Raw genomic sequence first — 25,417 nt, 5'->3', positions numbered from 1 at the left:
TATGTATTTTTGCTCTTTTTGCAGCTTTTGCTGTTGTTTTTTTTAGTTTTCTTGTTAAATTATGTTTTTAGAAAGCCAATAAACAAGCTGCAAGCCTCAAATGGCCTGCGGGCATCGCTCTGGACACTCCTGGTTTAAGAATATTGCTTGGAAATGATTAACTAAATTATCCTTTGACAATAATATCTGCTACCTTGTGTCAATGTTTTCTTAAAAACAAGCAAAACAAAACCTTGAATTGTACAAACATTAAGTGTGATTGTTTCTCCTGTTTAGGGACAAGCTGGGCTGTCACTTTCACGTTGCAACACTGCCCCCTGCTGGATGTTGGCAACTCTGCAAGAACCCTCCCGTACAGGTACAGATCTGGTCAAAAGTACTGGGACAACTCTCTTACTTCATGATGCTTCACTTTTCACCTGATACAGGTGTCCCAATACTTTTATACTTAAATTTACCAGCGGGTTCTTAATCAAAAATATATATAAATAAATAAAAAGTATATATTTAAAGAAATAAATGTATTTCCAAGTATTTTTAATGAACAAATAAATGCATGTATTTATATAATGTGAATATATTAAAGTAAAGAAATACAATTACTATACGTATGTATATCTTTTTAGGGCTGTCAAATTATTTATTTAATCAGTCATCACATTTTGGAATTTAGATTAATCGTGATTAATTACAGGTGAATACTTGCATAAATTAAATTTGCTGAAGAAAAGACTCCAATATTTGTACACAAATGCCGTTTTATTGTCAGAATGTCATCCAGGAACGTTTTGAAACGTTTTCCTTAAATGCATGTTTATTCGCACAAAACTTGGTAACAATTTTATCTGAAGTTCTTTCAGCCTGTATTTTGGAGTGAAATTATCCAGCGAGCACACCTGTCAGAGTCTCTGCACTCATCTTTGTACTAATCACTGACCTTATAGCAGTCAAGGTCAAATAGCTTGTAAAGTCAAAATAAACTGCATGAATAATCTAAGTGTGTGCACAATTATTTTAATTTTTTAAAATGATAAATCACATGAATTAACTTGTTAATTTTGACAGCCCTATTTTTTAAATAAATATATTTAAATCCGACCAAAAAATACATACAATTAAAAGGGGCTGTTCGCCATTAATTAGCCCACCGTGAGATGACTTTAACAACATTAGTAGCATTAGTAGTTTAACAGAACACATTTCTCAAAAGTATATTTTTCACAGTTACTACTTATTTTGAATAAAAATTGCTCGCTGGCTAGAGGAATCAATCTGGCCTTCAGGCTCGTACCCACAGGGAGCACCTACATATACAAGAAGAGTCCCAGCGAGGCAACTAAGAATTTTCTTGTTATGACAGAATATACTTTCAATGATAGCTAAATCACTATCATTAGTGAACAACACACAAAGCTAATGTGCGAGTGTCATTGTGTGCATACAAGGGCAGGCTGTACTGCTCAATACACTTTGGAAAGGTCAAAGTGTGAAGGTTGCAAACAGCCCCTTTTGATATTAACTGTTATGTGCTGACAAGTCCCAATAATTGTGTAAAATAGAATCAGAATCAGAAATCAGAAATACTTCATTAATCTCTGAGGGGAAATTAAAATTTTCAGCACAATCCCATTCAAGATCTGACAAACATTACAGGGAGACAGAACAGGATCGCTGACTGGTCTGCCAACTTCCGGCGCCCCTTACAAAAAAGGTGAGATACAGGTAGACAATGGGGGGGGAGAAAAAAAATCCGTCTAAGCCTGGGCCCCTTGAGAGGGGGTCCAGACTGAGGCCAAGGGAAAAAACAAGGGGTTCAATTCTCTATTAGCTGCAATCAATAAGTCTGAAAGCTTTAAAAATCTAATCAATTCTCAGCAAGAGATATAGTTTGTTTCCCAAATCAACAGCCCTTAATAAGCGACAGTTTCCGTTGTGTGCCAATGTTAGCGTAGACTGTTCTACTCCACAGTCTCCCATCTGTTGCTGCTTTTTCCATTCTATCAATTATTTGTGTATTACAGGACATGTGAGACACACGTGGTTCCTGTAGCGATGGAAAATGGAAACAAATGATATTTGATCAAAGCAGCTAAGTGAGTTTATTTCTTGAAAACATCCATCCATCCATCCATCTGCTACAACTTGTCCCCATGAAATGTGTCAAACTACACAAGTGTCAACAGAAAGCATGACATTTACAGCTAATCTAACGTTAACCTCACAGAGATAAGCATTAACATACTTGAAGTTAGCAGCAGAGTACTTTTAGTCACAGTTTTACAATAAAACAGTTGGTCGTGTCTGGGAAGTCCAACGTGGTCGTCCTCAAAGATCATCACCACCATCACTGAGACAAAAGCATGCTGTTAGAAAGTTCTCTATGAAATGTGTCAAAGTTTAGCAAGGATCTTATAAACGCTGGAAGTTAAAACTTTGTCTTATTGATTAGCCTTATCAGCATCACCATGATCGTTTGACTTCTAACTTCAAAGGACACAACTTTACACAGGTGTAGTAGGGCAGGGCCGTAACTACGATTTGACAAATACCAAGGTCAAAAATTGGTTGTCCAAAAGGCTTTGAAAGGCTGAAATCATAGGTATCCCAGCACCATATAAATAATGTCCTGTGGTGTCCCTCAGGGCTCGATCCTGATTTCAGTGCACGTCCTGCCCATGCAACACATTTAAAAAAAAAAAAAAAAAAAAAATTCCTATCTTTATGCTTTTGAGACACAACTACAGGTAAAAGCCAGTAAATTTATTTATTTTTTATTTATTTCAGTAATTGCATTCAAAAGGTGTAACTTGTACATTATATTTATTCATTGCACACAGACTGATGCATTCAAATGTTTATTTCATTTAATTTTGATGATTTGAAGTGGCAACAAATGAAAATCCAAAATTCCGTGTGTCACAAAATTAGAATATTACTTAAGGCTAATACAAAAAAGGGATTTTTAGAAATGTTGGCCAACTGAAAAGTATGACAATGAAAAATATGAGCATGTACAATACTCAATACTTGGTTGGAGCTCCTTTTGCCTCAATTACTGCGTTAATGCGGCGTGGCATGGAGTCGATGAGTTTCTGGCACTGCTCAGGTGTTATGAGAGCCCAGGTTGCTCTGATAGTGGCCTTCAACTCTTCTGCGTTTTTGGGTCTGGCATTCTGCATCTTCCTTTTCACAATACCCCACAGATTTTCTATGGGGCTAAGGTCAGGGGAGTTGGCGGGCCAATTTAGAACAGAAATACCATGGTCCGTAAACCAGGCACGGGTAGATTTTGCGCTGTGTGCAGGCGCCAAGTCCTGTTGGAACTTGAAATCTCCATCTCCATAGAGCAGGTCAGCAGCAGGAAGCATGAAGTGCTCTAAAACTTGCTGGTAGACGGCTGCGTTGACCCTGGATCTCAGGAAACAGAGTGGACCGACACCAGCAGATGACATGGCACCCCAAACCATCACCCAACCATGCAAATTTTGCATTTCCTTTGGAAATCGAGGTCCCAGAGTCTGGAGGAAGACAGGAGAGGCACAGGATCCACGTTGCCTGAAGTCTAGTGTAAAGTTTCCACCATCAGTGATGGTTTGGGGTGCCATGTCATCTGCTGGTGTCGGTCCACTCTGTTTCCTGAGATCCAGGGTCAACGCAGCAGTCTACCAGCAAGTTTTAGAGCACTTCATGCTTCCTGCTGCTGACCTGCTCTATGGAGATGGAGATTTCAAGTTCCAACAGGACTTGGCGCCTGCACACAGCGCAAAATCTACCCGTGCCTGGTTTACGGACCATGGTATTTCTATTCTAAATTGGCCCGCCAACTCCCCTGACCTTAGCCCCATAGAAAATCTGTGGGGTATTGTGAAAAGGAAGATGCAGAATGCCAGACCCAAAAACGCAGAAGAGTTGAAGGCCACTATCAGAGCAACCTGGGCTCTCATAACACCTGAGCAGTGCCAGAAACTCATCGACTCTATGCCACGCCGCATTAACGCAGTAATTGAGGCAAAAGGAGCTCCAACCAAGTATTGAGTATTGTACATGCTCATATTTTTCATTGTCATACTTTTCAGTTGGCCAACATTTCTAAAATTCCCTTTTTTGTATTAGCCTTAAGTAATATTCTAATTTTGTGACACACGGAATTTTGGATTTTCATTTGTTGCCACTTCAAATCATCAAAATTAAATGAAATAAACATTTGAATGCATCAGTCTGTGTGCAATGAATAAATATAATGTACAAGTTACACCTTTTGAATGCAATTACTGAAATAAATCAAGTTTTTCAAAATATTCTAACTTACTGGCTTTTACCTGTATATGTCCCTCTAAAAAGGAAAAGTGACACAATGTTTAAAATCACTTTTAAATTGTCTTGAGGACATCAAAGAATGGTTGGCAGTAAACTTCTTAAATTTAAATGAGAACAAGACCAAAGTAATTTTATGTGATTCAAAAGTAAACCACAATGCTCACCCTTGTGACCTGGTGCCCTTGATGCCTTATTTTAAACCCAGTCACAAATCTTGGTTTTAAGTTGGACAGTGATTTAAAGTTAAAAGTTAAAGTTAAAGTACCAATGATTGTCACACACACACACTAGGTGTGGCGAGATTATTCTCTGCATTTGACCCATCACCCTTGATCACCCCCTGGGAGGTGAGGGGAGCAGTGGGCAGCAGCGGTGGCCACGCCCGGGAATCATTTTGGTGATTTAACCCCCAATTCCAACCCTTGATGCTGAGTGCCAAGCAGGGAGGTAATGGGTCCCATTTTTATAGTCTTTGGTATGACTCGGCCGGGATTTGAACTCACAACCTACCGATCTCAGGGCGGACACTCTAACCACTAGGCCACTGAGTAGGTGGTAGGTAAAATTTTAACAGCAGATTAATTTAGCAAAAATGTAATTAGTTTTATCTTAACGACTTTGAGCGGGTAATCCATGCATTTATTTCATCACGTTTTATACTGCCACTCCCTCTGTATGTTAGTATGAACCAATGGCTCGTTTAGTTAGTCCAAAATGCTGCTGCTCGCCTTTTAACTGCCACTAAAAACATGAACACATTACCCCCATTTTAGCATCCCTTCACTGGCTCCTTGTTCATTTTAGAATTAGTCTTAAAATGTTATTGTTTGGTTTTAAATCTCTTAACGGATTGGTGCCACAAAACATGTGAGACCTTTTAAAAATCTACACCCCCACAAGGTCTCTGAGGTCAGCTGATTAATTTCTTCTTGTCGTCCCAAAGACATGATAAAAAACCAGGGGGTATCGTGCATTTTCAGCTGTGGCTCCAAAACTTTGGAACAATATCCCTCTGTTATTCAGACGGCTCCCTCTTTAACTTTTAAATCACATCATAAGAAACATATTTTTACTCCTTAGCTTTTAAACCAGCATGAAAGTTGTGATTTTAGTCTATTTTCTTTTATTTTATGTATTTATTCTATTTTTAGTTAATTTAATCTATATAGTCTAATGTGCTTCTTCATGCAAAACGCCCCTACCCCCTCCTGACCGTGAAGCCCTACACAGAGCGGGTGTTCTGCATTAAGGGCGAGGCGGCACCTGACTCACACGACGTCAATATTTTACAGACAGCGTTTCACATCAATTACATTTGCAATTAGTCATTTTATCTTCTTTTTGTCACTTAAAAAAATACAGAGGACATGACCTCGGTGTTCTCAATGGTAGCCTAATGGTCTATGATGTAGACCATTAGGATTTTATCGATACACTACCCTTGTCAATAGTCCTTAACAATACTCTTATCGATACTATATGTAATTGGCGTAAATAAAGATGTTAAAAATGCATTTTTATTACAATTGGTATTGGCACAAGAGGTTAACATAGTGTAACGTCTCACAGCAGGGAAGTCTTCAATCAATATCTGCTTAAGTCTTAAACAAGTCAAAGATGTTTGCAGTGCAAGGTGCAATGCAGTTATATCATCTTGTAAACACCACACACATCCATCAATGTGTTTCTATTCATTACAATTACTCAGCTGGAAATAATTTATGTATGCAGAGCACAGACTTTTTACATACTACTGTATATCATATCTTTGTTTATATCATATTAAATATATAAATCAATAAGCACAGTTAAGCAAGATGCCATGCAAATGCGGCACAATGTCAGACGGTGACTAGAGAACTGTCACCGGATGCTATCTTGCTGCTGAGCAACTTTATGAATTATTACATCCATCCAGCCATCTGCTTCCACTTATCCAAGGTCAGGTCGCGGAGGCAGCAGCCGAAGCAGCGAAGCTCAGACTTCCCTCTCCCCAGCTACTTTGTCCAGTTCCTCCAGGAAAATCTCGAGGCATTCCCAGGCCAGCTGGGAGACAGACATGTCCTGGGTCTTTCCTGTGGCCTCCTACCGGTCGGGGAAGATAGGCGTCCGGGGGTCATCCCGACAAGATGCTCGAACCACCTCATCTGGCTCCTCTCGATGTGGAGGAGCAACGGCTTGACTTTGATCTCCTCCCAGATGACAGAGCTTCTTACCCTATCTCTAAGGGAGAGCCCCACTACCCGGCGGAGGAAACTCATTTCAGCCGCCTGTACCTGTGATCTAGTCCTCATGACCATAGGTGAGGATAGATACGTACTGTAGATGGACCGATAAATTGAGAGCTTTGCCTTCTGTCTCAGCTCCTTCTTCACCACCCTGGATCGGTACAGCGTCCAAATCACTGCAGTCACTGCGCCAATCTGCCTGTCGTTCTCACGGTCCACTACTCCCTCACTCGTGAACAAAACTGAGATACTTGAGCTCCTCCACTTAGGGCAGGACCTCCTCCCCATTCCAGAAATAGCACTCCACCCTTTTCCGGGCGAGAACCATGGACTCGCACTTGGAAGTGTTGATTTACATCCCAGTCGCTTCACACTCGGCTGCAAACCAATCCAGTGAGAGCTAAAGATTCTGGCAAGAAGAAGCCAGCAGGACCACATCATCTGCAAAAAGCAGAGACTTAATCCTGCAGCCACCAAAGCGGATCCCCTCGACTGCGCCTAGAAATTCTGTCCATAAAAGTTATGAACAGAACCGGTAACAAAGGGCAGCTCTGGCGGGGCCCAACTCTCACTAGAAACCAGTCCGACTTACTGCCGGCAACACAGACCAAGCTCTGACAGCGGTCATACAGGGAATGGACCCCCACAATCAAGCACTTCAATACCCCAAACTCACTGAGCATTCCTCACAAGACACGGTTGAACGCCTTCTCCACATCCACAAAGCACATGTAGACTCAGCTCCTCCTACTAAGGTCGCCGCCAGTCTCTCCACCAGCCGGGGTGTTATCGGCTAAAGCTCCAGCTTCACTTCCTGCTCCAGCGTCGCAATCTATGGGGCACCCTCCAGAGAAGTACAGTGTGGCATGGATAAACGAATGGTACCGGAAGGTGTTGATTGATCTGGAAATGGAGGATCAGCTTCTTGTGTCGACACCACCAGCAGCCAAACTCACTCCAGCTTCAGATCCTGTTCAAGCCAAGACCGCTTCGGCTTCTAAGCCTGCACAAGTCAAGCTCGCTCTGGCTTCAAAACTTGCCCAAGCCAAGCTCGCTCCAGCTTTGACGCCCGCTCAAGATAAGCTCGTTCCAGCTTTGACGCCCACTCAAGCCAAACTGACATCTCCTGCACAGCCTGCGCCACCTGTCCTGCATCCAGCTAAGCTGCCACCTCCTGCACAGCCTCCACTGCTTGTCCTCAACCACCCAAACCGTCTGCTTCTCCAGCTAGACTTCCAGCCCAGCCGCCTGCTGCTCTAGAATTGGTTCTACTGACGCCACCAGCATCATCTCAAGCAGGTCTGCCAACGCCACCACCCTCGACTCAAGTGGGTCTGCTGACACCACCATCTTCGTCTCAAGTGGGTCTGCCGACACCACCATCCTCGTCTCAAGCGGGGCCACCTCTGATGCCGCCTCCAGCCCTGCACTCAGCTCCAGCTTTGCGTCCAGCTCTGCAGTCGGCTCCACCCTCGTTTCCAGCTCTGGAGCCAGCCTCTGCGTCGCCTGCCCTGCAGCCTGTTTGACCGTCTGGCACTTTCCCTCCTCGCCTGCTGCAAAGGTGTCGTCTGGTGCCCACACGCCTTGTCCTTGTCGGCCAAGAGCGTGGCCGTTCCATGAACGCTCTCTGCTCCATACGCAGCAAAGCCAAGGACCCGAGCGTGGACCTTTACAACTTCTGGAGCGCCGTCCGCGCTCAGGTCAGCATCATCGGGCACGAATGTGGCCTTTTCATGGACAGCCTTCCGCGCCATCAGCAGCCATGCCCAGGACTTGGGTGTGGACAAGAATGGCTGCTGAGGATTTGGTCCCGCTCACATCTGCCTCCTCTTCAGCCACGTTCGTGGTTGCATGCCTCGCCAGCTGCAGCAGCATTAAATTCGCCACCGCTACTTGTGGCCCCGGTGGCCCCGGGGACACATGGCGTGGCGACCCCCGCCTTCACCCTCCCTGTTTTGAAATTGTTCTACTACTATTATCATTTATGTAACAAATAATATATTGTGATATATATTGGTATTGCAAGAGGCTGCAATAAATATTGCAATATACATTTTAGGTCATTATTGCCCATCACTAATAATAATAATGATTTTTATTTATCTGAAAAACGCTTTTTTGCAGCAAGCAAGAAAAAAATAATTTGTTCATCTCTACTTCGTGGGGACAACAACAAACATTAGTTTCACCTGGAATGAAGCAACAGTAAGTCAGTTGTCCTCCTTTTGGTACTTCAGTTTCTTCTCTGCAACAAAGACAACACGGGAAGTGATTCACAATCTTTATCACTAAAAGTCATGTTCTCATATTCTTTGCCATTTTACTGTTTTTTACGGAAGCCTGTTTAGGCAGTAGGGCTGGACAATTATGGCAACTATAATAATCACGATTACTTTGACTGATATTGAAATCACGATTAATAACTTGATTATTCATTCATTTGAAAACATGAGTATTGTACCACCAAATCTCAATTTTAAATATAAATTACAAGTACAAACAGATATAAATTTGTAGCAATCTAACGACAAGTAAAAAAAACAGTTACAGCAATAAATTTAAATAACAAATATAAAAAAAAGTTTTCCAGTTAAAATTTTTCACTTGCGTATTTTACCACCATAGAGTGTGTGCTTTTTGTGTCATATCTTGTATACAATTAATAAAATGTTGGTTCATACCTGCCAACTTTTGAAATCAGAAAAACCTAGTAGCCAGGGTCCAGGGGCCACAGGCCCCGGTAGGTCCAGGACAAAGTCCTGGTGGGGGGTTCATGGGGGCGAAGCCCCCCGACGCAAAATGATTGATTGCATTCAGACAGGTTAAAATGTTGCTAAAACCATCACTTTTCTATCAGTCACAGTGACTTTTCAAAACAAAAATATTACAGCAAAAATCATATGGGTTGATTGACATGTTTATTCTGTAAGCTAACTTCAATAGTTTGAAATTATTTTGACAGTTAATGCCAGTTATCCTGTCAACCTTTCACAATACTTCAATTTGTTAATTGAAAGTATAAACAGTATAAACACTTTTTACAGTAAACAAATGGTAAAACAGTACTAAACAATTCCATTAAAAAAAAAATTGGTGTCATTATTAACTTTCTGTCCAAGCTTGTATAATCTACTGCCTTGTTCAATTGTAAAAAATATTCTGTGCCTAAAATTCACATTTCTATCACAATTATCATACTGTAAACATGGTAAGCTAACTTCATTAAAATTAATAGTCCTGTCAATAGCATAGAATTACAATTCAAATGTTTTTTTGTAAGCCTTTCAAAAGAATTCAAAATATGACTATATATGAATCAGACACTTGAAAAGTGGCACATCACATCTCTAATGTAATCATTTTAACTTTTCAACAGAAATAGCACTGCAAAAATATTAAGGACATACTTCTGTATTTTGGTAGTTATGCTGTCAACATTTAACAAGATTTCTTCAACTTGGACTTGAAAGCATAAATAGTATAAACACTTTTAACAGTATAACAGTACTAAACAATTCCAATAGATAACATTGGTGTCATTACCTTTTTGTGGCTAAAATCCAAATTTAGCAACGGCATTAGACTTGTGTTTTTTTGTCCCAACGTGGTCTTTTACATCGCTAATTCCTCCGTGTCCGATCGAAAAATCTTGTCTGCACAAGGTGCAATTCGCGTAGTTTTCACCCTTTTTGGAACGGATAATTATTCCCGGATAGGCTTTTGAATATTCTTCACGGAATGACTGCAGTTTTCTTTTCGGTTTAAGACTCAATTGCGATTTTTCTCCGGCTGATTCCATGATCGTTCGCTCGTTTGGAAACAATGGGCAACAGGTGCCTCGTGCTTGGCAGCGGTGCTATAAATAGCCTCGCGCATGGCATTCGGAATGGCTCGATAGGAAGTTACGGGAAGCAGTGTCGATTGTGATTGTTGTTACGCGATTTCGTGAATAAAACTTAAAAAAAATTTAATTAATGAAAAACCGTATTTTTTATCACTGCAACCGTAACCCGAAATAGTTTGATGAAAACCGTACTAATTACGGGAAAACCGGAGTAGTTGGCAGGTATGTTGGTTAATTAAATGCACACACACATCCTTACGTGTATCGGTGCATTACATCTTTGGACAATTTTGACCAGTATTTTAGATCAAAGAATACTAATTTTGTAAATGTATCAATAAGGGTACATTAAGTCAAGTCAATAAGGGTACATTAAGTCAAGTCAATAAGGGTACATTAAGTTATGCTTGTGTAAAGTACTTTTTGAAACCTTTATTTTGTTAGCACAGTCAGACCGGATGTTGTGCATGCCGCTGTTATCGTGAAGGGAGAAAGTGTTCTGGTGTTCTGAGCTTGATGAGTTTTGAGACGCCTTGTGGGTGCGACTGCTGTCCTGTTTGCACATTGATTTTACATCGACGATGTCGTTCACAACAACACCAGCAGATCAGATGTGTTGTGGGTGTCTGGATTGTTCTTGCTAGCTTTAGATCCGTAGTTTAGTTATGTTTCAAGTGGCCATCAAGACAATGTTTAGTTCAGGACGGGACGGTTAAGTATTTCGAGGATGAATGAGCAGTACCGGACACATTATTTTTCAAAACAAATGTTCCTTCTTCTCGCAAAGACAGCATTTCACTCACATTTATGTCAATTTCCCTGATATTCTGCGTTTAACCGCGGATTCTGTTTTATTGGCCAATTCTGTGACTCCGTCCGCAGTTACATGAACGCGAAAATCATATGGCTATATTTTTTTGTTGAGTGTCGGCATAGTAGCGCTCTGTCAAACAAAAAGTAGCAAACATGGTGACATCCCAAACTTTTAGTAGACGTGCTCATTTTTTCCTCACTCATCAGTGAGCGAATGAAAATTTGATTAATTGTCCAGCCCTTCTAGGCAGTAATCTATTTGGGCACCCTGTTGGGTGTAGACAAGTAGTTTATACAGTGATGAGTATTTTGCAAATACAAGATTTCTGAATGCGTGACAGGATAAATTTGGGTTACGTTTTTTGCTTTTCATTCCTGCCCTCCACCCAATGGAATGGAGGAAGTGCGTGCAAGTAAAAGCTTTAGTTAGAAATTGTTCTTACCGGTACTTATTTTCTTGGCTGATGTCTTGGTATGAACGGGAGTATCAACATATTCAGCAGCTTTCTTCTTCTTCTTCTTCTTCTTCTTCTCTGACAGCGGAGACAAATGTCCAACAGGAAGACAATGAAGGTTCCCAACATCATCTTCCTTCTCCTCTTCATTGGCTGCTCTCTTCTTTTTTTTGTCTTTCTTGCCATTGACATCTATTATTGACTTCTTCTTGCTCTTTGGTGCTTCTTCCTCTGACTTCGAAGCTTTTGATGGCTGAGGCATATCTTTTGTAACGTCTTTCCTGCAGAACATCAACACATGTTAGAAGAAAAAAATATAAAAATAAAAAAAACATGTTAAAATATTAAACATGTTACCGGTAATATGCTTGTTTTTACATCATGTCATTTTAGCCTGTTTTTCGTATTTGTTTGAACATTTGGTTTTTACATTTTATTTCGATATGCTGTTTTTTCATAATACCTTTTTATTTTAGCATGTTTGGTTTTAATATTTTATTTCAACATGGTTTTTTTACATCCATCCATCCATTTTTCTACCGCTTATTCCCTTCAGGGTCGCGGGGGGCCCTGGAGCCTATCTCAGCTACAATCGGTTTACATTTCATTTTAAAACAAAATAGTAATTTAAAAACATGCTAAAATAAAATGCAATATACATACATATATATATATATATATATACCGTACACACACACACATATGTCACATTTAATCATACCAGGGTTGTACGGTATACCAGTACTAAAAAGTATTGCGGTACTAATCAATTGAAATCGGTACTATACCACCTTTGAAAAGTACCGGTAGCGTTCTTTCATCCAAGTTGTGTGTCAAAACGCACACACACAAACATCTTGGAGCGGAAAAATTTAAAAAAAAACTACAATTCTACTGGTTAATAAAGAGGGTGTGGGAAGCGCAATATGGAGGTATTTGGGCTTCAAAACTAACAATAAAAATGACGCTTTAAACAGGGAGGCACCGCGTTGCAAGTACTGTTTTACACCTTTCCTGTTTGTCGGCTCCCAGACGGTGGTCGAGGTGAGCAGGGGAGACCTATATATATATACATATACATATACATACAGTTGTGTTCAAAATAATAGCAGTTCCACATCACTAGCAAGATAAATCACTGTTTTTGTTAGAATTTCAACTTCTACACTGCAAGTAAGTTTCTAGAATGCTTAGTAAAGGTTTAGAAAACCAACAGACCCAACAGGCATGAGGTGCATGCTGCTGATTCTGTGAAACTGAATCATTTACTGAAAGGAGCGTGTTCAAAAAAATATTAGTGCGTAGTTCAATTAGTGAGGTAATTGATTATGTGGGTAAAAAGGTGTTAAAAAAGTGGCCCTTATTTCAGGACGCTGCATATGCTGGCTGTGCATTTGTCCTTGAAAAAACAGAGTAAAATGGGTCGTTGAAGACACTGTTCAGAAGAAGACCGTTCTTTGAATAAGAATTTAATAAAAGAGGGGAAAACCTATAAAGAAGTGCAGAAAATTATAGGCTGTTCAGCTAAAATTTTATCAAACGCTTTAAAATGGCAGCCAAAACCAAAAAAGCGAGGAAGAAGAAGAAAAACGACTATTGGAATGGATGGGAGAATAACCAAAATGACAAAGGCTCAGCCAACGATCAGCTCCAGGAGGATCAAAGAAGATCTAAGATGGCATGTGAGTACTGTAACGATCAGACCACGTCTATGTGAAGCCAAGCTACCAGCAAGAAGCTCCTGCAAAGTCCCATTGTTAAAAAAAAGACGTGTGCTGAAGCGGTTACAATTTGTCAAAGAACACATTGACTGGCCTGAAAAGAAATGGCGTAATATTTGGGTACTGATGAGAGTAAGATTATTATTTTGGGGTCTAAGGCCCACAGACAGTTTGTCAGACGTCCTGTAAACACTGAATTCAAGCCACAGTACACAGTGAAGACGTTGAAGCATGGTGGTCCAAGCATCATGATATGGGGATGTTTCTCGTACTATGGTGTTGGTCCTATTCATCGTGTACCAGGGATTATGGATCAGTTTGAGTACATCAGAATACTGGAAGAAGTCATGTTGCCATATGCTTAAGAGGAAATGCCCTTGAAATGGGTGTTTCAACAAGACAATGATCCCAAACACACCAGCAACCGAGCAAAATCATGGTTGCAGACAAACAGAATTCAAGTAATGAAGAGGCCAGCACAATCCCTGAACCCTAATCCCATTGAAAACTCATAAAAAATGCTGTTCATGAGGCAAAACCAAAAAATGCAGTGGTATTGTGGAACGTAGTACAAATGTCCTGGGCCGCAATACCTGTTGACCGGTGCCAGAAGTTGGTCGACTCCATGTGCCACAGATGTGAAGCAGTTATCAGAAACCATGGTTATGCAACTAAATTGTAGTTAATAATTCTAAGGAAAGTTTAATCTGCAAGCCTTTCTTAGTTTATACAGTACATTTGAGTTTTGTAAAGAAATATGTCAACAGTGCTATTTTTCTCTTTTATATTTCTTGACTTTCTGTAAAATATTGTCAAATTAAATTACTTTTTTCCAATTTTCTGGCTTTGAAATAGAATGTGCATTTGTGTTCATTAAAATACGATTTATTTGAAGAATTTTAAGGTTTACTCACCTTTTTAAACACACTGCTATTATTATGAACATAACTGTATACACATATGTATGTATATATTTATATATATATATATATGTGTATGTATATATATATATACATACACATATATACACACACATATATATATATATATATATATATATATATATACACACATACATATACACATATATATATATATATATACACATATATATATATATATATATATATATATACACACATATATACATACATACATACATACATACATACATACACACATATATACATATATATATATACACACATATATACATACATACATACACACATATATACATATATATATATATACATACACACATATATATATACATACATACATATATACACACACACACATATATATATATATATATATACACACACACACATATATCCATCCATTTCCTACCGCTTATTCCCTTTTGGGGTCGCTGGAGCCTATCTCAGCTACAATCGGGCGGAAGGCGGGGTACACCCTGGACAAGTCGCCACCTCATCGCAGGGCCAACACAGATAGACAGACAACTTTCACACTCACATTCACACACTAGGGCCAATTTAGTGTTGCCCATCAACCTATCCCCAGGTGCATGTCTTTGGAGGTGGGAGGAAGCCGGAGTACCCGGAGGGAACCCACGCAGTCACGGGGAGAACATGCAAACTCCACACAGAAAGATCCCAAGCCCGGGATTGAACCCAAGACTACTCAGGACCTTCGTATTGTGAGGCAGATGCACTAACCCCTCTACCACCGTGCTGCCCCACACACACACACATATATATATATATATATATATATATATATATATATATATATATATATATATATATATATATATATATATATATATATATATATATATATATATATATATATATATATATATATATATATATATATATATATATATATATATATATATATATATGTCTTAATAAGGTTATCCAAAAAATAGTGCTCGATACCGTAGTAGAGCGCAATATATGTATTTCCACACATACATATATATATATATATATATATATATATATATATATATATATATATATATATATATATATATATATATATATATATATTAAAAAAAAACAGCAGAGTGACTCACTTGTTCTGGCCAAGCTGAAGTTTCTTCCTTTTCATGCTCATCCTCATCCTCTTCTTGAGACTTGGTTTCTTGCGCCATCGTGTCTTCTTGCTGGAGGAGCACTGAGTAGCGGCACCACCTTCCGTACAGAAGAGGAAACAATCACAATGTTCTTAGTGATGAATCAAATATTTAGTGTTTCATCTATCTTTGGCGTCTCTGTGCCGCCTCCTGCTGGTCCTGCATCACACTGCACCTCCTCGCTCCTCTCACCTGTCATCTTCTTCCTCCTCTTCTTCTTCTTTCCCTTTGTCTCCTCTTTTTCCTCCTCCAGTGGACGCACCCCATCATCCACTTTTTCCTCCTTTCCATCTTCCACTTTCTTCCTTTTGACTTTACCTTCAGAGGATTTTTCTTTATCGTGCTTCTTCCTCTTCTTGCCTTTCTTTTTTTCTGATGGCTCCTCGAGGTCTTGCTGCTCTCCTACAGAACAAAGTTACACATCCATGTTTGAATGATGAAATAAAGTCAATAATCCAATAAAACTATTGCGCGATCGTGTCTTCTTGCTGGAAGAGCACCGAGTAGCGGCACCACCTTCCGTACAGTAGAGGAAACAATCACAATGTTCTTAGTCCATCCCCATCCATTTTCTACCGCTTGTCCCTTTTGGGGTCACGGGGGTGCTGGAGCCTATCTCAGCTGCAATCGGGCAGAAGGCGGGGTACACCCTGGACAAGTCGCCACCTCATCGCAGGGCCAACACTGATAGACAACATTCAGATGAATAAAATCTTAAGTGTTTCATCTATTTTACCTTCCGTTTCCTCTTTGTTTGGCGTCTCTGTGTCGCCTCCTGCTGGTCCTGCATCACACTGCACCTCCTGGCTCCTCTCACCTGTCTTCTTCTTCCCCCTCTTCCTCTTCTTTACCTTCGTCTCCTCTTTTTCCTCCTCCAGTGGACACACCCCATCGTCCACTTTTTCCTCCTGAAGGTCGTCCACTTTTTCCTCCTGAAGGTCTTCCACTTTCTTCTTTTTGACTTCACCGTCAGAGGATTTTTCTTCATCGTGCTTCTTCCTCTTCTTGCCTTTCTTTTTTGCTGATGGCTCCTCAAGGTCTTGCTGCTCTCCTACAGAACAAAGGCACACATCCATGTTTGAATGATGGAATAAAGTCAATAATCCATCAAAACTATTTTGTGACTTTCACGCAAACTTGATCTTTTACAACTTACAGTAAGTACACAAAGTGTGTAAAATGTCAGCGGCGGAGTGAATCCGCCCCCTCTAAGCGTCTTCACAGCCGCTCGCAAGTCTTGCCAATAAAGTGACAAATACGACATATGCGAGTGTAGTTTGTACAAGAGAAGGTTACAGAGCCCTGATTGGCTTCACCAACCTGCAGGAGATGGGGTCTGTGTTGGCTGGTCATTGGTATCCTGAGCGCAGGTGGCCGTGGCCTGCAGGACAATTTGTTTGTTTTCTTCAGGTTTCAATTCAGCAGCTTTCACCTTCATCAGCTCAGTGCTGTCATCTGAGGTGGGCGTGGCCTCTGTTTGAGTGACATCTGCCTCCTCCGGCTCAGGGGTTTCACCTTTGACCTCTGAGGAGTCTGCGATGTCTTGTGGCTGCAAGAGGGAGATGGCATGTGTGTCCTCTGGCTCAGGGGTTTCACCTTTGACCTTTTTGACCACCATGATGACTCGTGGCTGCTGGAGGAATATGAAATAGGGGAGCTAACGTCAGCAGACACTAACTAACTAACACTAACTCTTCCGGGACGCTACAAGGTGTGGATTTTCTCCCGAAATGTGTTTGTTGTTCTTGTTTGGTGTGGATTCACAGTGTGGCGTATATTTCTAACAGTGTTTATACAGCCACCCTCAGTGTAACCTGTATCGCTGTTGATCAAGTATGCGTTTGCATTCACGTGTGTGCGCGTACAGAAGCCGCACATATCTTGTGACTGTGCCGGCACGTTGCTAGAATGGATGAAAAGCGGACGTGACGATAGCTCGTAGAGTACGTTAAACGCAGTGCCTTTAAGGCACGCCCCCAAGACTGTGGTCAGGGTGGACTACGAGATATAATGACTGATAAACACCTTCATTCGATAATGAAGGTTGCCTCAGCTCAAAGCCTGAGCTCCGAGAATAATGAACGAGTATCCAAGAAAAGATGCCAGGTATCTGGCTTGGGCACATCAGATTAGATCAGTGTGTTGCAAACTGAGCAGTTTAAAGTCCTGAATGGTTGGTTTATTCATTGTTATTTTATTTTCAAATGTATTAGCCTGTGGAAAAAGATAATGTTGATATTTACCCCAGAAGGCTGCAAATAGAAAAGAGGCATTACATTTTTATTTAAATTGTATTTGATATGCCATTGATATTTTTTAATTATTATTATCATTTGAAATTCGATTTTGCATGTCACTATAAAGTTATATAAGCCTTGCTTGTTCAATATTCAATGCAAAACGTGTTTGGGTCCCTATTAAAAGGTTAATTTGGTCAACCTTGGCCCGCGGCTTTGTTCAGTTTTAAATTTTGGCCCACTCTGTATTTGAGTTTGACACCCCTGCTTTAGCTCATGGTAGTGCAGGATAAAAAATCAATAAGGTGCAGATATAAATAAATAGATTACTGTACAGATAAATATATTGCACTTTTGCATATGCATCCACGTTTATGGATGTATGTTGTATTGTCTTTATATTCCAGCGAGTTAATCCATTTTTGGGGGGAATTGAGGGGATTATTATGATGCGTTCAAGAGTCTTACGGCCTGAGGGAAGAAGCTGTTACAGAACCTGTAACAGGCTACTGTTTTATGCAGATTACTGTCTCATGCAGAATTTTCAGCCTCACATTGGATACTGAAAATGCACCACAACAAATGTGACACTTTCTGGCGTGTTGGGGTCCTGCCGGGACCCTGCATGAGGGTGTGAGATATTTTCCCCAGCTAGTCTGCACCCTTAGTAAAGCATTCATGGTGTACACTGCTTGACACTGGAACAGATTATTAGCCATAAAAAGTAGAAAACAAGTTTGACAAATGATGCATTATGAATCTTCATGGAATTCTGCCAATCATCCATGCATACAAACATACACGCACGCATACATAATCTGCCTTGTAGCAGTGAAAACACACACACGCACAGGATGTCTGGACAGATGAACAAAAGCAGACGAGACATAAAAGTGTGTATTCACAAATGATTACAGTGAGTGGAGCTGAGCTATGTGTGTGTAATCACATGGAAAAACAACCTTTAGCGCTCGCTCACTTCCTCTTGATGAAGTGACAGACATTTACCTCTTTAAATCCAGTCAGCATTTTTATATCATACAGCTGTTTCTGATATTTTGCTTACCTTATTGTCCTCGTCTCCTTCTTCCTCTTCTTTGTCATCATCAGGAGAGTCGTCGTGAGCGTTTCCGTTGGCTTCCATTGTCTGCTCAGAGGCTGAAACGTGAAAATGTGTCAAATTTGATGTCATAGAAAGCAAAAATACTCAAAAAAACGCAAATAAACTAAAACAAAGTATAAACAGTACATGACAACCTACCCAATGAAGCTTTGGTATCCATGTTGTATTCTTCTGAGAGGGTCTCATCAGTGCTCCCCTGAGGTTTAATTTTGATTGATTTATCCTCAGCTAGCTGCTCGGCATGGTGGGAAATAAAGCACAGCCTGCAAACACAAGCACACATTCATATATATGTAAAATTGTAAATATCGACATACTATGTACATACTAGGGGTGTAACGGTACGTGTATTTGTATTGAACCGTTTCGGTACGGGGGTTCCGATTCGGTTCGGAGGTGTACCGAACGAGTTTCCACACGGACATATTAAGTAGCGTAACGCACGTTGTGTAAACAATGCACACTGAGGCACAACACACGGCATGCTAGCAGCTAACGGGCTACGATAGACTGACCATACGTCCTCTTTTCACCGGACATGTCCTCTTTTGCGGAGCTGTCAGGGCGGAGTTTCTTAAATGCCTCAAATGTCCGGCATTTTGAGTTAGGGTTGCGTGTATTTTCAATGTACGTTCAGGGTTAAGAAGGGGTTAAAAACAAAACAAATTGTGCGCGCAGCAGCATTCGTGAGGGAGGGGCAGAGACAGAGAGAGCGAGAGAGTTATGATAAACGCGCATGCGTCGCCAGGCTCTGCTTTTTGTCCATAGATTTATCAGATTTAATTTTTTATTATCTATAGCAGGTGTGTCAAAAGTGTGCCCCGGAGGCCATTTGCGGCCCACAGCTAATGTTTTAAAGGCCCACGGCACATTCTAAAAATACTATTAAAATAAACAAAAACATAACAAAAGTGAAATAAAAAAGCTTAAAGGTGAAATATAATTTAGAAAAAGTTGCAATGTTGACTAATAAAACAAAGCTGTTTTTTTTTCTTTCAAATTGTCATTGCTCAATACATAATATTGAATCAAAATCAATGTTATTATGAATTATTGACCTATCCAAGGTTCCAATTACTTCACATCAAATATTCCACTAAAAAAAAATATTTTTGGTGGAAGATTTTGCAAATTTGGTAAATAAATAACCCAAAAATTTATATTTTGTTGTTTTCTTACTGTACCGAAAATGAACCGAACTGTGACCTCTAAACCGAGGTACGTACCGAACCAACATTTTTGTGTACCGTTACACTCCTAATACACTTACAGCATATGCATATGAAATAACATATATACATAATACAAATTTATTTGGAATAGCAAAGTTAGTTTGTGTGTTATTACTATATTTACCTTAAAAAAATATTTTCTTTTAAGATTTTCGAATGGGATTGACATAAGAATTAAAGGTGTCTTATTTTGAGTGACTATAACTTCAGAGTGCACAGAGCACAAAAAAGGTGACTTAAACTACACTTACACTGCAAGCCAAAGTGAACCAAATCTGATTTTTTTCAAAATCAGATTTTTTCCAGTTGACTGTTTAATTTACAAGTAAAATGTGATCTTTATCAGACTCCAGTATACATACGCACAGGCCTCGACGTCACTTCTGTGCGCAGTTCAATAAAGTGAATACAAAGGAAGTTGACCGGATTCTGTAAATGAACAAGGAAGTTGCTACTACACGAGAACACATGACCAGCGTGTTAGTGGGTTTGTGCCATGGCTGTTGTGTAGAGAAAGTAGGCAGATGATGGAAAACAACTACAAGAGGGGGAAAAATAGAAGTGCAAAAAAGGAAAGTGATCGTGCTGCGCACATAAATGACGTAGCTCGACCAAAGATGACGTAAAACTCACAAACAGGTCGCATTGCCGTTTAGACTGCAGTCACATTTGAAAAGATTAGATTTCAACTGGATTTGGACTACTTCCTGATGTGGCTCAATCTGATGCGTAGATATCAGATTTGAAGAACTGGAGGGTTTCGACTAGCTAAAGAATATCCGATCTGTGTCACTGAGGGCAAAAAAAATCAGATTTGGTGTCGAGTGTAAACAGTGCCTTACTTCATCCACGCTCTGTAGATGTCTTGTAGGTTAACGCTTGCTTGTGCTGTCTCCACCTGCACACCAAACACAATGCAGTATTAATAATAAATAATAGTAATAAATACATGAATAAACATATATACGTGTGTGTGTGTGTGCGTGTGTGTGTGTGTGTGTGTATGTTTTTTAAGCACTTTATAGGCAGATTGTACACCGACCTTTGCTCATCTTTATTTACTAGTTAGAATGCATGAAAAAACAACAACAAGTGTTCTTGTCTTAAATACAGATTGTGAATGATAGGCAAAATTCTCAAAAAAGTGCAGTCCCCCTTTAAGACAAATCAAACAACGGGAAATATATTGAAAGAAATACATCTTTCGACAAAAGAAAACACATTAGCCTGGTTCACTGCGTGATGTTTTACAGGGTTTATTTATGTTCTAATGTGCTTTAAATCCTTTTTAAAGCAACATTTTGTGGAATTGTTTTAGTACCACTAACTTTTAATAATGACCATTACCGGATATTACTGGGTTGAGTTTTTTTCTTGCCCTGATGTGGGATCTGGATGTCATTGTGGCTTGTGCAGGCCTTTGAGACATTCCTGATTAAGGGCTATATAAGTCAACTTTGATTGATTGATTGATATAATTAGACAAACCTGAATAAATCAACTTTTCTGAACGATTTATGTCTGTACAGTTGTTAATGTTAGCATGAGGCTGTTAATGAGTTTTGATTTTATATATAAATAAATGTTTGTGTGTGTGTGTTTGGCTGTTTTTTTAAGCACTTTATAGGCAGATTAGCACGACTCCCATAGGCTCCATTGTAAGGCGACCTTTGCTCACCTTTATTTACTAGTTAGAATGCATGAAAAACATGCGTTCTTGTCTTAAATACAGATTGTGAATGATAGGCAAAATAAATTTTAAAAAGTGCAGTCCCCCTTTAAGACAAATCAAACCACGGGAAATATGTTGAAAGAAATACATCTTTCTACAAAAGAAAACACGTTAGCCTGGCTCAATGCGTAATATTTTACAGGGTTTATTTATGTTGTAATGTGCTAAATCCTTTTAAAGCAGTGGTTCTTAACCTTGTTGGAGGTACCGAACCCCACCAGTTTCATATGCGCCTTCACCGAACCCTTCTTTAGTGAAAAATAACTAGGTTTTTTTTTCAAATTCAAGACAAAGTTTTGTATTTTTACTGGTGCACAAAATGAACCGTGCATGAACATCACCTTGTTCAAAGTACAACACAAACACAGTGCATGAACTCAACAAATTGCACACCTGCAAATCAGATGGAAAATTAGAGGGAAAATTGTTTGGGGGTATCCATAATACGCCGATAGGGAGAAGATTTTATTTACACGATGAGTTGGGTGTGTCTTGACCTCAGCGGCGGAGGCTCCGCTAAACCCCTTAGGCCGACTCACCGAACCCCGAGGATTCGATCAAACCCAGGTTAAGAACCACTGTTTTAAAGCAACATTTTGTGTTATTTGTTTAGTACCACTAACTTTTAATAATGACCATTACAGGGTTGAGTTTTTTTCTTGCCCTAATGTGGGATCTGAATGTCGTTGTGGCTTGTGCAGCCCTTTGAGACATTCCTGATTAAGGGCTATATAAGTAAACTTTGATTGATTGATTGATATGATTAGACAAACCTGAATAAATTATTTTTTTCTGAACGATTTATGTCTGTACAGTTGTTAATGTTAGCATGAGGCTGTTAACGAGTTTTGATTTTATACATAAACAAATGTGTGTGTGTGTGTGTGTGTGTGTGTGTGTGTGTGTGTGTGTGTGAATGTTTTTTAAGCACTTTATAGGCAGATTGTACACCGACCTTTGCTCACCTTTATTTACTAGTTAGAATGCATGAAAAAAAAAACGTGTTCTTGTCTTAAATACAGATTGTGAATGATAGGCAAAATTCTCAAAAAAGTGCAGTCCCCCTTTAAGACAAATCAAACCACGGGAAATATGTTGAAAGAAATACATCTTTCGACAAAAGAAAACACTTTAGCCTGGTTCACTGCGTGATGTTTTACAGGGTTTATTTATGTTGTAATGTGCTAAATCTTTTTAAAGCAACATTCTGTGGAATTGTTTTAGTACCACTAACTTTTAATAATGACCATTACCGGATATTACTGGGTTGAGTTTTTTTCTTGCCCTGATGTGGGATCTGGATGTCATTGTGGCTTGTGCAGCCCTTTGAGACATTCCTGATTAAGGGCTATAGGAGTAAACTTTGATTGATTGATTGATTGATATGATTAGACAAACCTGAAAAAATCAACTTTTCGGAACGATTTATGTCTGTACAGTTGTTAATGTTAACATGAGGCTGTTAATGAGTTTTGATTTTATATATAAATATATGCTTGTGTATGTTTGGGTGTTTTTTTAAGCACTTTATAGGCAGATAAGCATGACTCCCATAGGCTCCATTGTAAGCAGACCTTTGCTCACCTTTATTTACTAGTTAGAATGCATGAAAAGCATGCGTTTTTGTCTTAAATACAGATTGTGAATGATAGGCAAAATAAATTTAAAAAAGTGCAATCCCCCTTTAAGACAAATCAAACCATGGGAAATATGTTGAAAGAAATACATCTTTCTACAAAAGAAAACATGTTAGCCTGGTTCACTGCGTAATGTTTTACACGGTTTATTTATGTTGTAATGTGCTAAATCCTTTTAAAGCAACATTTTGTGGTATTGTTTTAGTACCACTAACTTTTAATAATGACCATTATTAAGTTTGAGGGTTTTTTCTTGCCCTGATGTGGGATCTGTATGTCGTTGTGGCTTGTGCAGCCCTTTGAGACATTCCTGATTAAGGGCTGTATACGTAAACTTTGATTGATTGGTTGATATGATTAGACAAACCTGAATTAATTAATTTTTCTGAACTATTTATGTCTGTTCAGTTGTTAATGTTAGCATGATGCTGATAACGAGTTTTGTTTTTAATTATAGTTTCTGTGTACATCCTGTTCTTTTACTTCCACAGGCACTGAATAAATCCACCGTTTAAAAAGTCACTCACAAGAATATTTTCAGTTTTAGACGAGGGAAGAGAAGGTGACCAAAAAGTCACTGAAATGATGTTGAAATGTGAGGTTTGTACCTTGACGACATGTTTCTCCAGCAGCTCCGCGGCGCCAAACAAGCCTTTCGTCTTCAGGTGTTGAAAGACGAGGAAAAGCAGCGTCGAGTCTTCCTCAGACGACATGACGAAGACGACAAACAATAACAAAAAAAAGACAACTGAAAAGGATGAAAATGACAAATGGATACGTTTACTGTACGCTCACGTAACCACCGGCCACATGCTCCATCGCGTGCAGCAAACTCGCGTGTGAAGAGCCGACGCGCCCCCAACAGCGCGCAGTGCATCATGGGAAGTGGAGTTTACTAGGAAATATTCATCGGATCAGTCATCTCGTGTGCTATAAAAAGCAGATATAGTACAGCGATTGGATTTTAGGGAAAATGTGTTCATAGTTTTGGGTAAACTTTACAATCAAAGTGCAAAAACAAAATAAAAAATCTGACTGTTTTTTTTACATTTCTTTTTTTCTCTCTACAGTATTTATTGTTTTCCCTCGACAATTATTTTTGTATTGCTGTCAGTGTTAATTGTTAGATCATTTGTCATGAATTCAGTGAGAAGACACATAATGGGTCAAGTCTCTCTCTTGACCCACACACAAATACACGCACACACACAGCGAGTCAGCACTGGCGGGTGTACAACTTTAGCCTTTCAAAATAAAACTGCATCCGGTTTAAGACTTCATCAGGTACTGACATTTGAGTCATGTCAACTACAGGAACCGGACTTTTGTGTTACTGCAGTTAGTCAACAATCGCTGAACATGTCAAACGTATTTAGTTTTAGTTGTTGTAACCTGAGAAATGGTTAAAACTAGAGATGTCCGATAATATCGGCCTGCCAATAAATGCTTTAAAATGTAATATCGAAAAATATCGGTATCTGTTTTTTTTGTTTTTTTAATCAACATAAAAAACACAAGATACACTTACAATTAGTGCACCAACCAAAACAACCTCCCTCTCCCATTTACACTCATTCACACTAATTCACACAAAAGGGTTGTTTCTTTCTGATATTAATATTCTGGTTCCTACATTATATATCAATATATATCAATACAGTCTGCAAGGGATACAATCCGTAAGCACACATGATTGTGCGTGCTGCTGGTCCACTAATAGTACTAACCTTTAACAGTTCATTTTACTAATTTTCATTAATTACTAGTTTCTATGTAACTGTTTTTATATTATTTTAATTTCTTTTTTATTCCAGAAAATGTTTTTAATTTATTTATCTTATTTTATTTAATACTTTTTTTTTTTTTTTTAAAGGACCTTATCTTCACCATACCTGGTTGTCCAAATTAGGCATAATAATGTGTTGATTACACGACTGTATATATCGGTATTGGTTGACATCGGTATCG

The 25,417-nt window shown here is 39.3% G+C and overlaps 1 protein-coding gene across 3 annotated transcripts; it reads right to left on the bottom strand.

Moving 5' to 3' along the window:
* Nucleotides 1–777: 777 nt before the first annotated feature.
* LOC133618574 (uncharacterized) lies at nucleotides 778–24,307 on the bottom strand. 3 transcript variants are annotated; one of them, XM_061979066.2, is made up of 11 exons: nucleotides 24,058–24,307; nucleotides 20,923–20,978; nucleotides 18,987–19,111; nucleotides 18,792–18,883; nucleotides 16,809–17,118; nucleotides 16,225–16,539; nucleotides 15,681–15,890; nucleotides 15,429–15,546; nucleotides 11,652–11,938; nucleotides 8,735–8,790; nucleotides 778–2,347 (listed from the first exon to the last, which is right to left on the bottom strand). In XM_061979066.2, the coding sequence occupies exons 1-10, from the start codon at nucleotides 24,160–24,162 to the stop codon at nucleotides 8,756–8,758; spliced, it is 1,653 nt and encodes a 550-aa protein (XP_061835050.1). In that variant the 5' UTR covers nucleotides 24,163–24,307; the 3' UTR covers nucleotides 778–2,347; nucleotides 8,735–8,755. The 3 variants fall into 3 exon arrangements, with proteins under 3 accessions (XP_061835050.1, XP_061835051.1, XP_061835049.1); XM_061979067.2 differs by having other exon boundaries at nucleotides 16,809–17,037; XM_061979065.2 differs by having other exon boundaries at nucleotides 779–2,347; nucleotides 16,809–17,121.
* Nucleotides 24,308–25,417: the final 1,110 nt, after the last annotated feature.

This window comes from Nerophis lumbriciformis, linkage group LG19 (assembly GCF_033978685.3).
Source record: "Nerophis lumbriciformis linkage group LG19, RoL_Nlum_v2.1, whole genome shotgun sequence".
NCBI classification, from domain to species: Eukaryota; Metazoa; Chordata; class Actinopteri; order Syngnathiformes; family Syngnathidae; genus Nerophis; species Nerophis lumbriciformis.
Note: the sequence above shows the minus strand (reverse complement) of the source record. Positions and strands in the feature narration are given on the sequence as shown.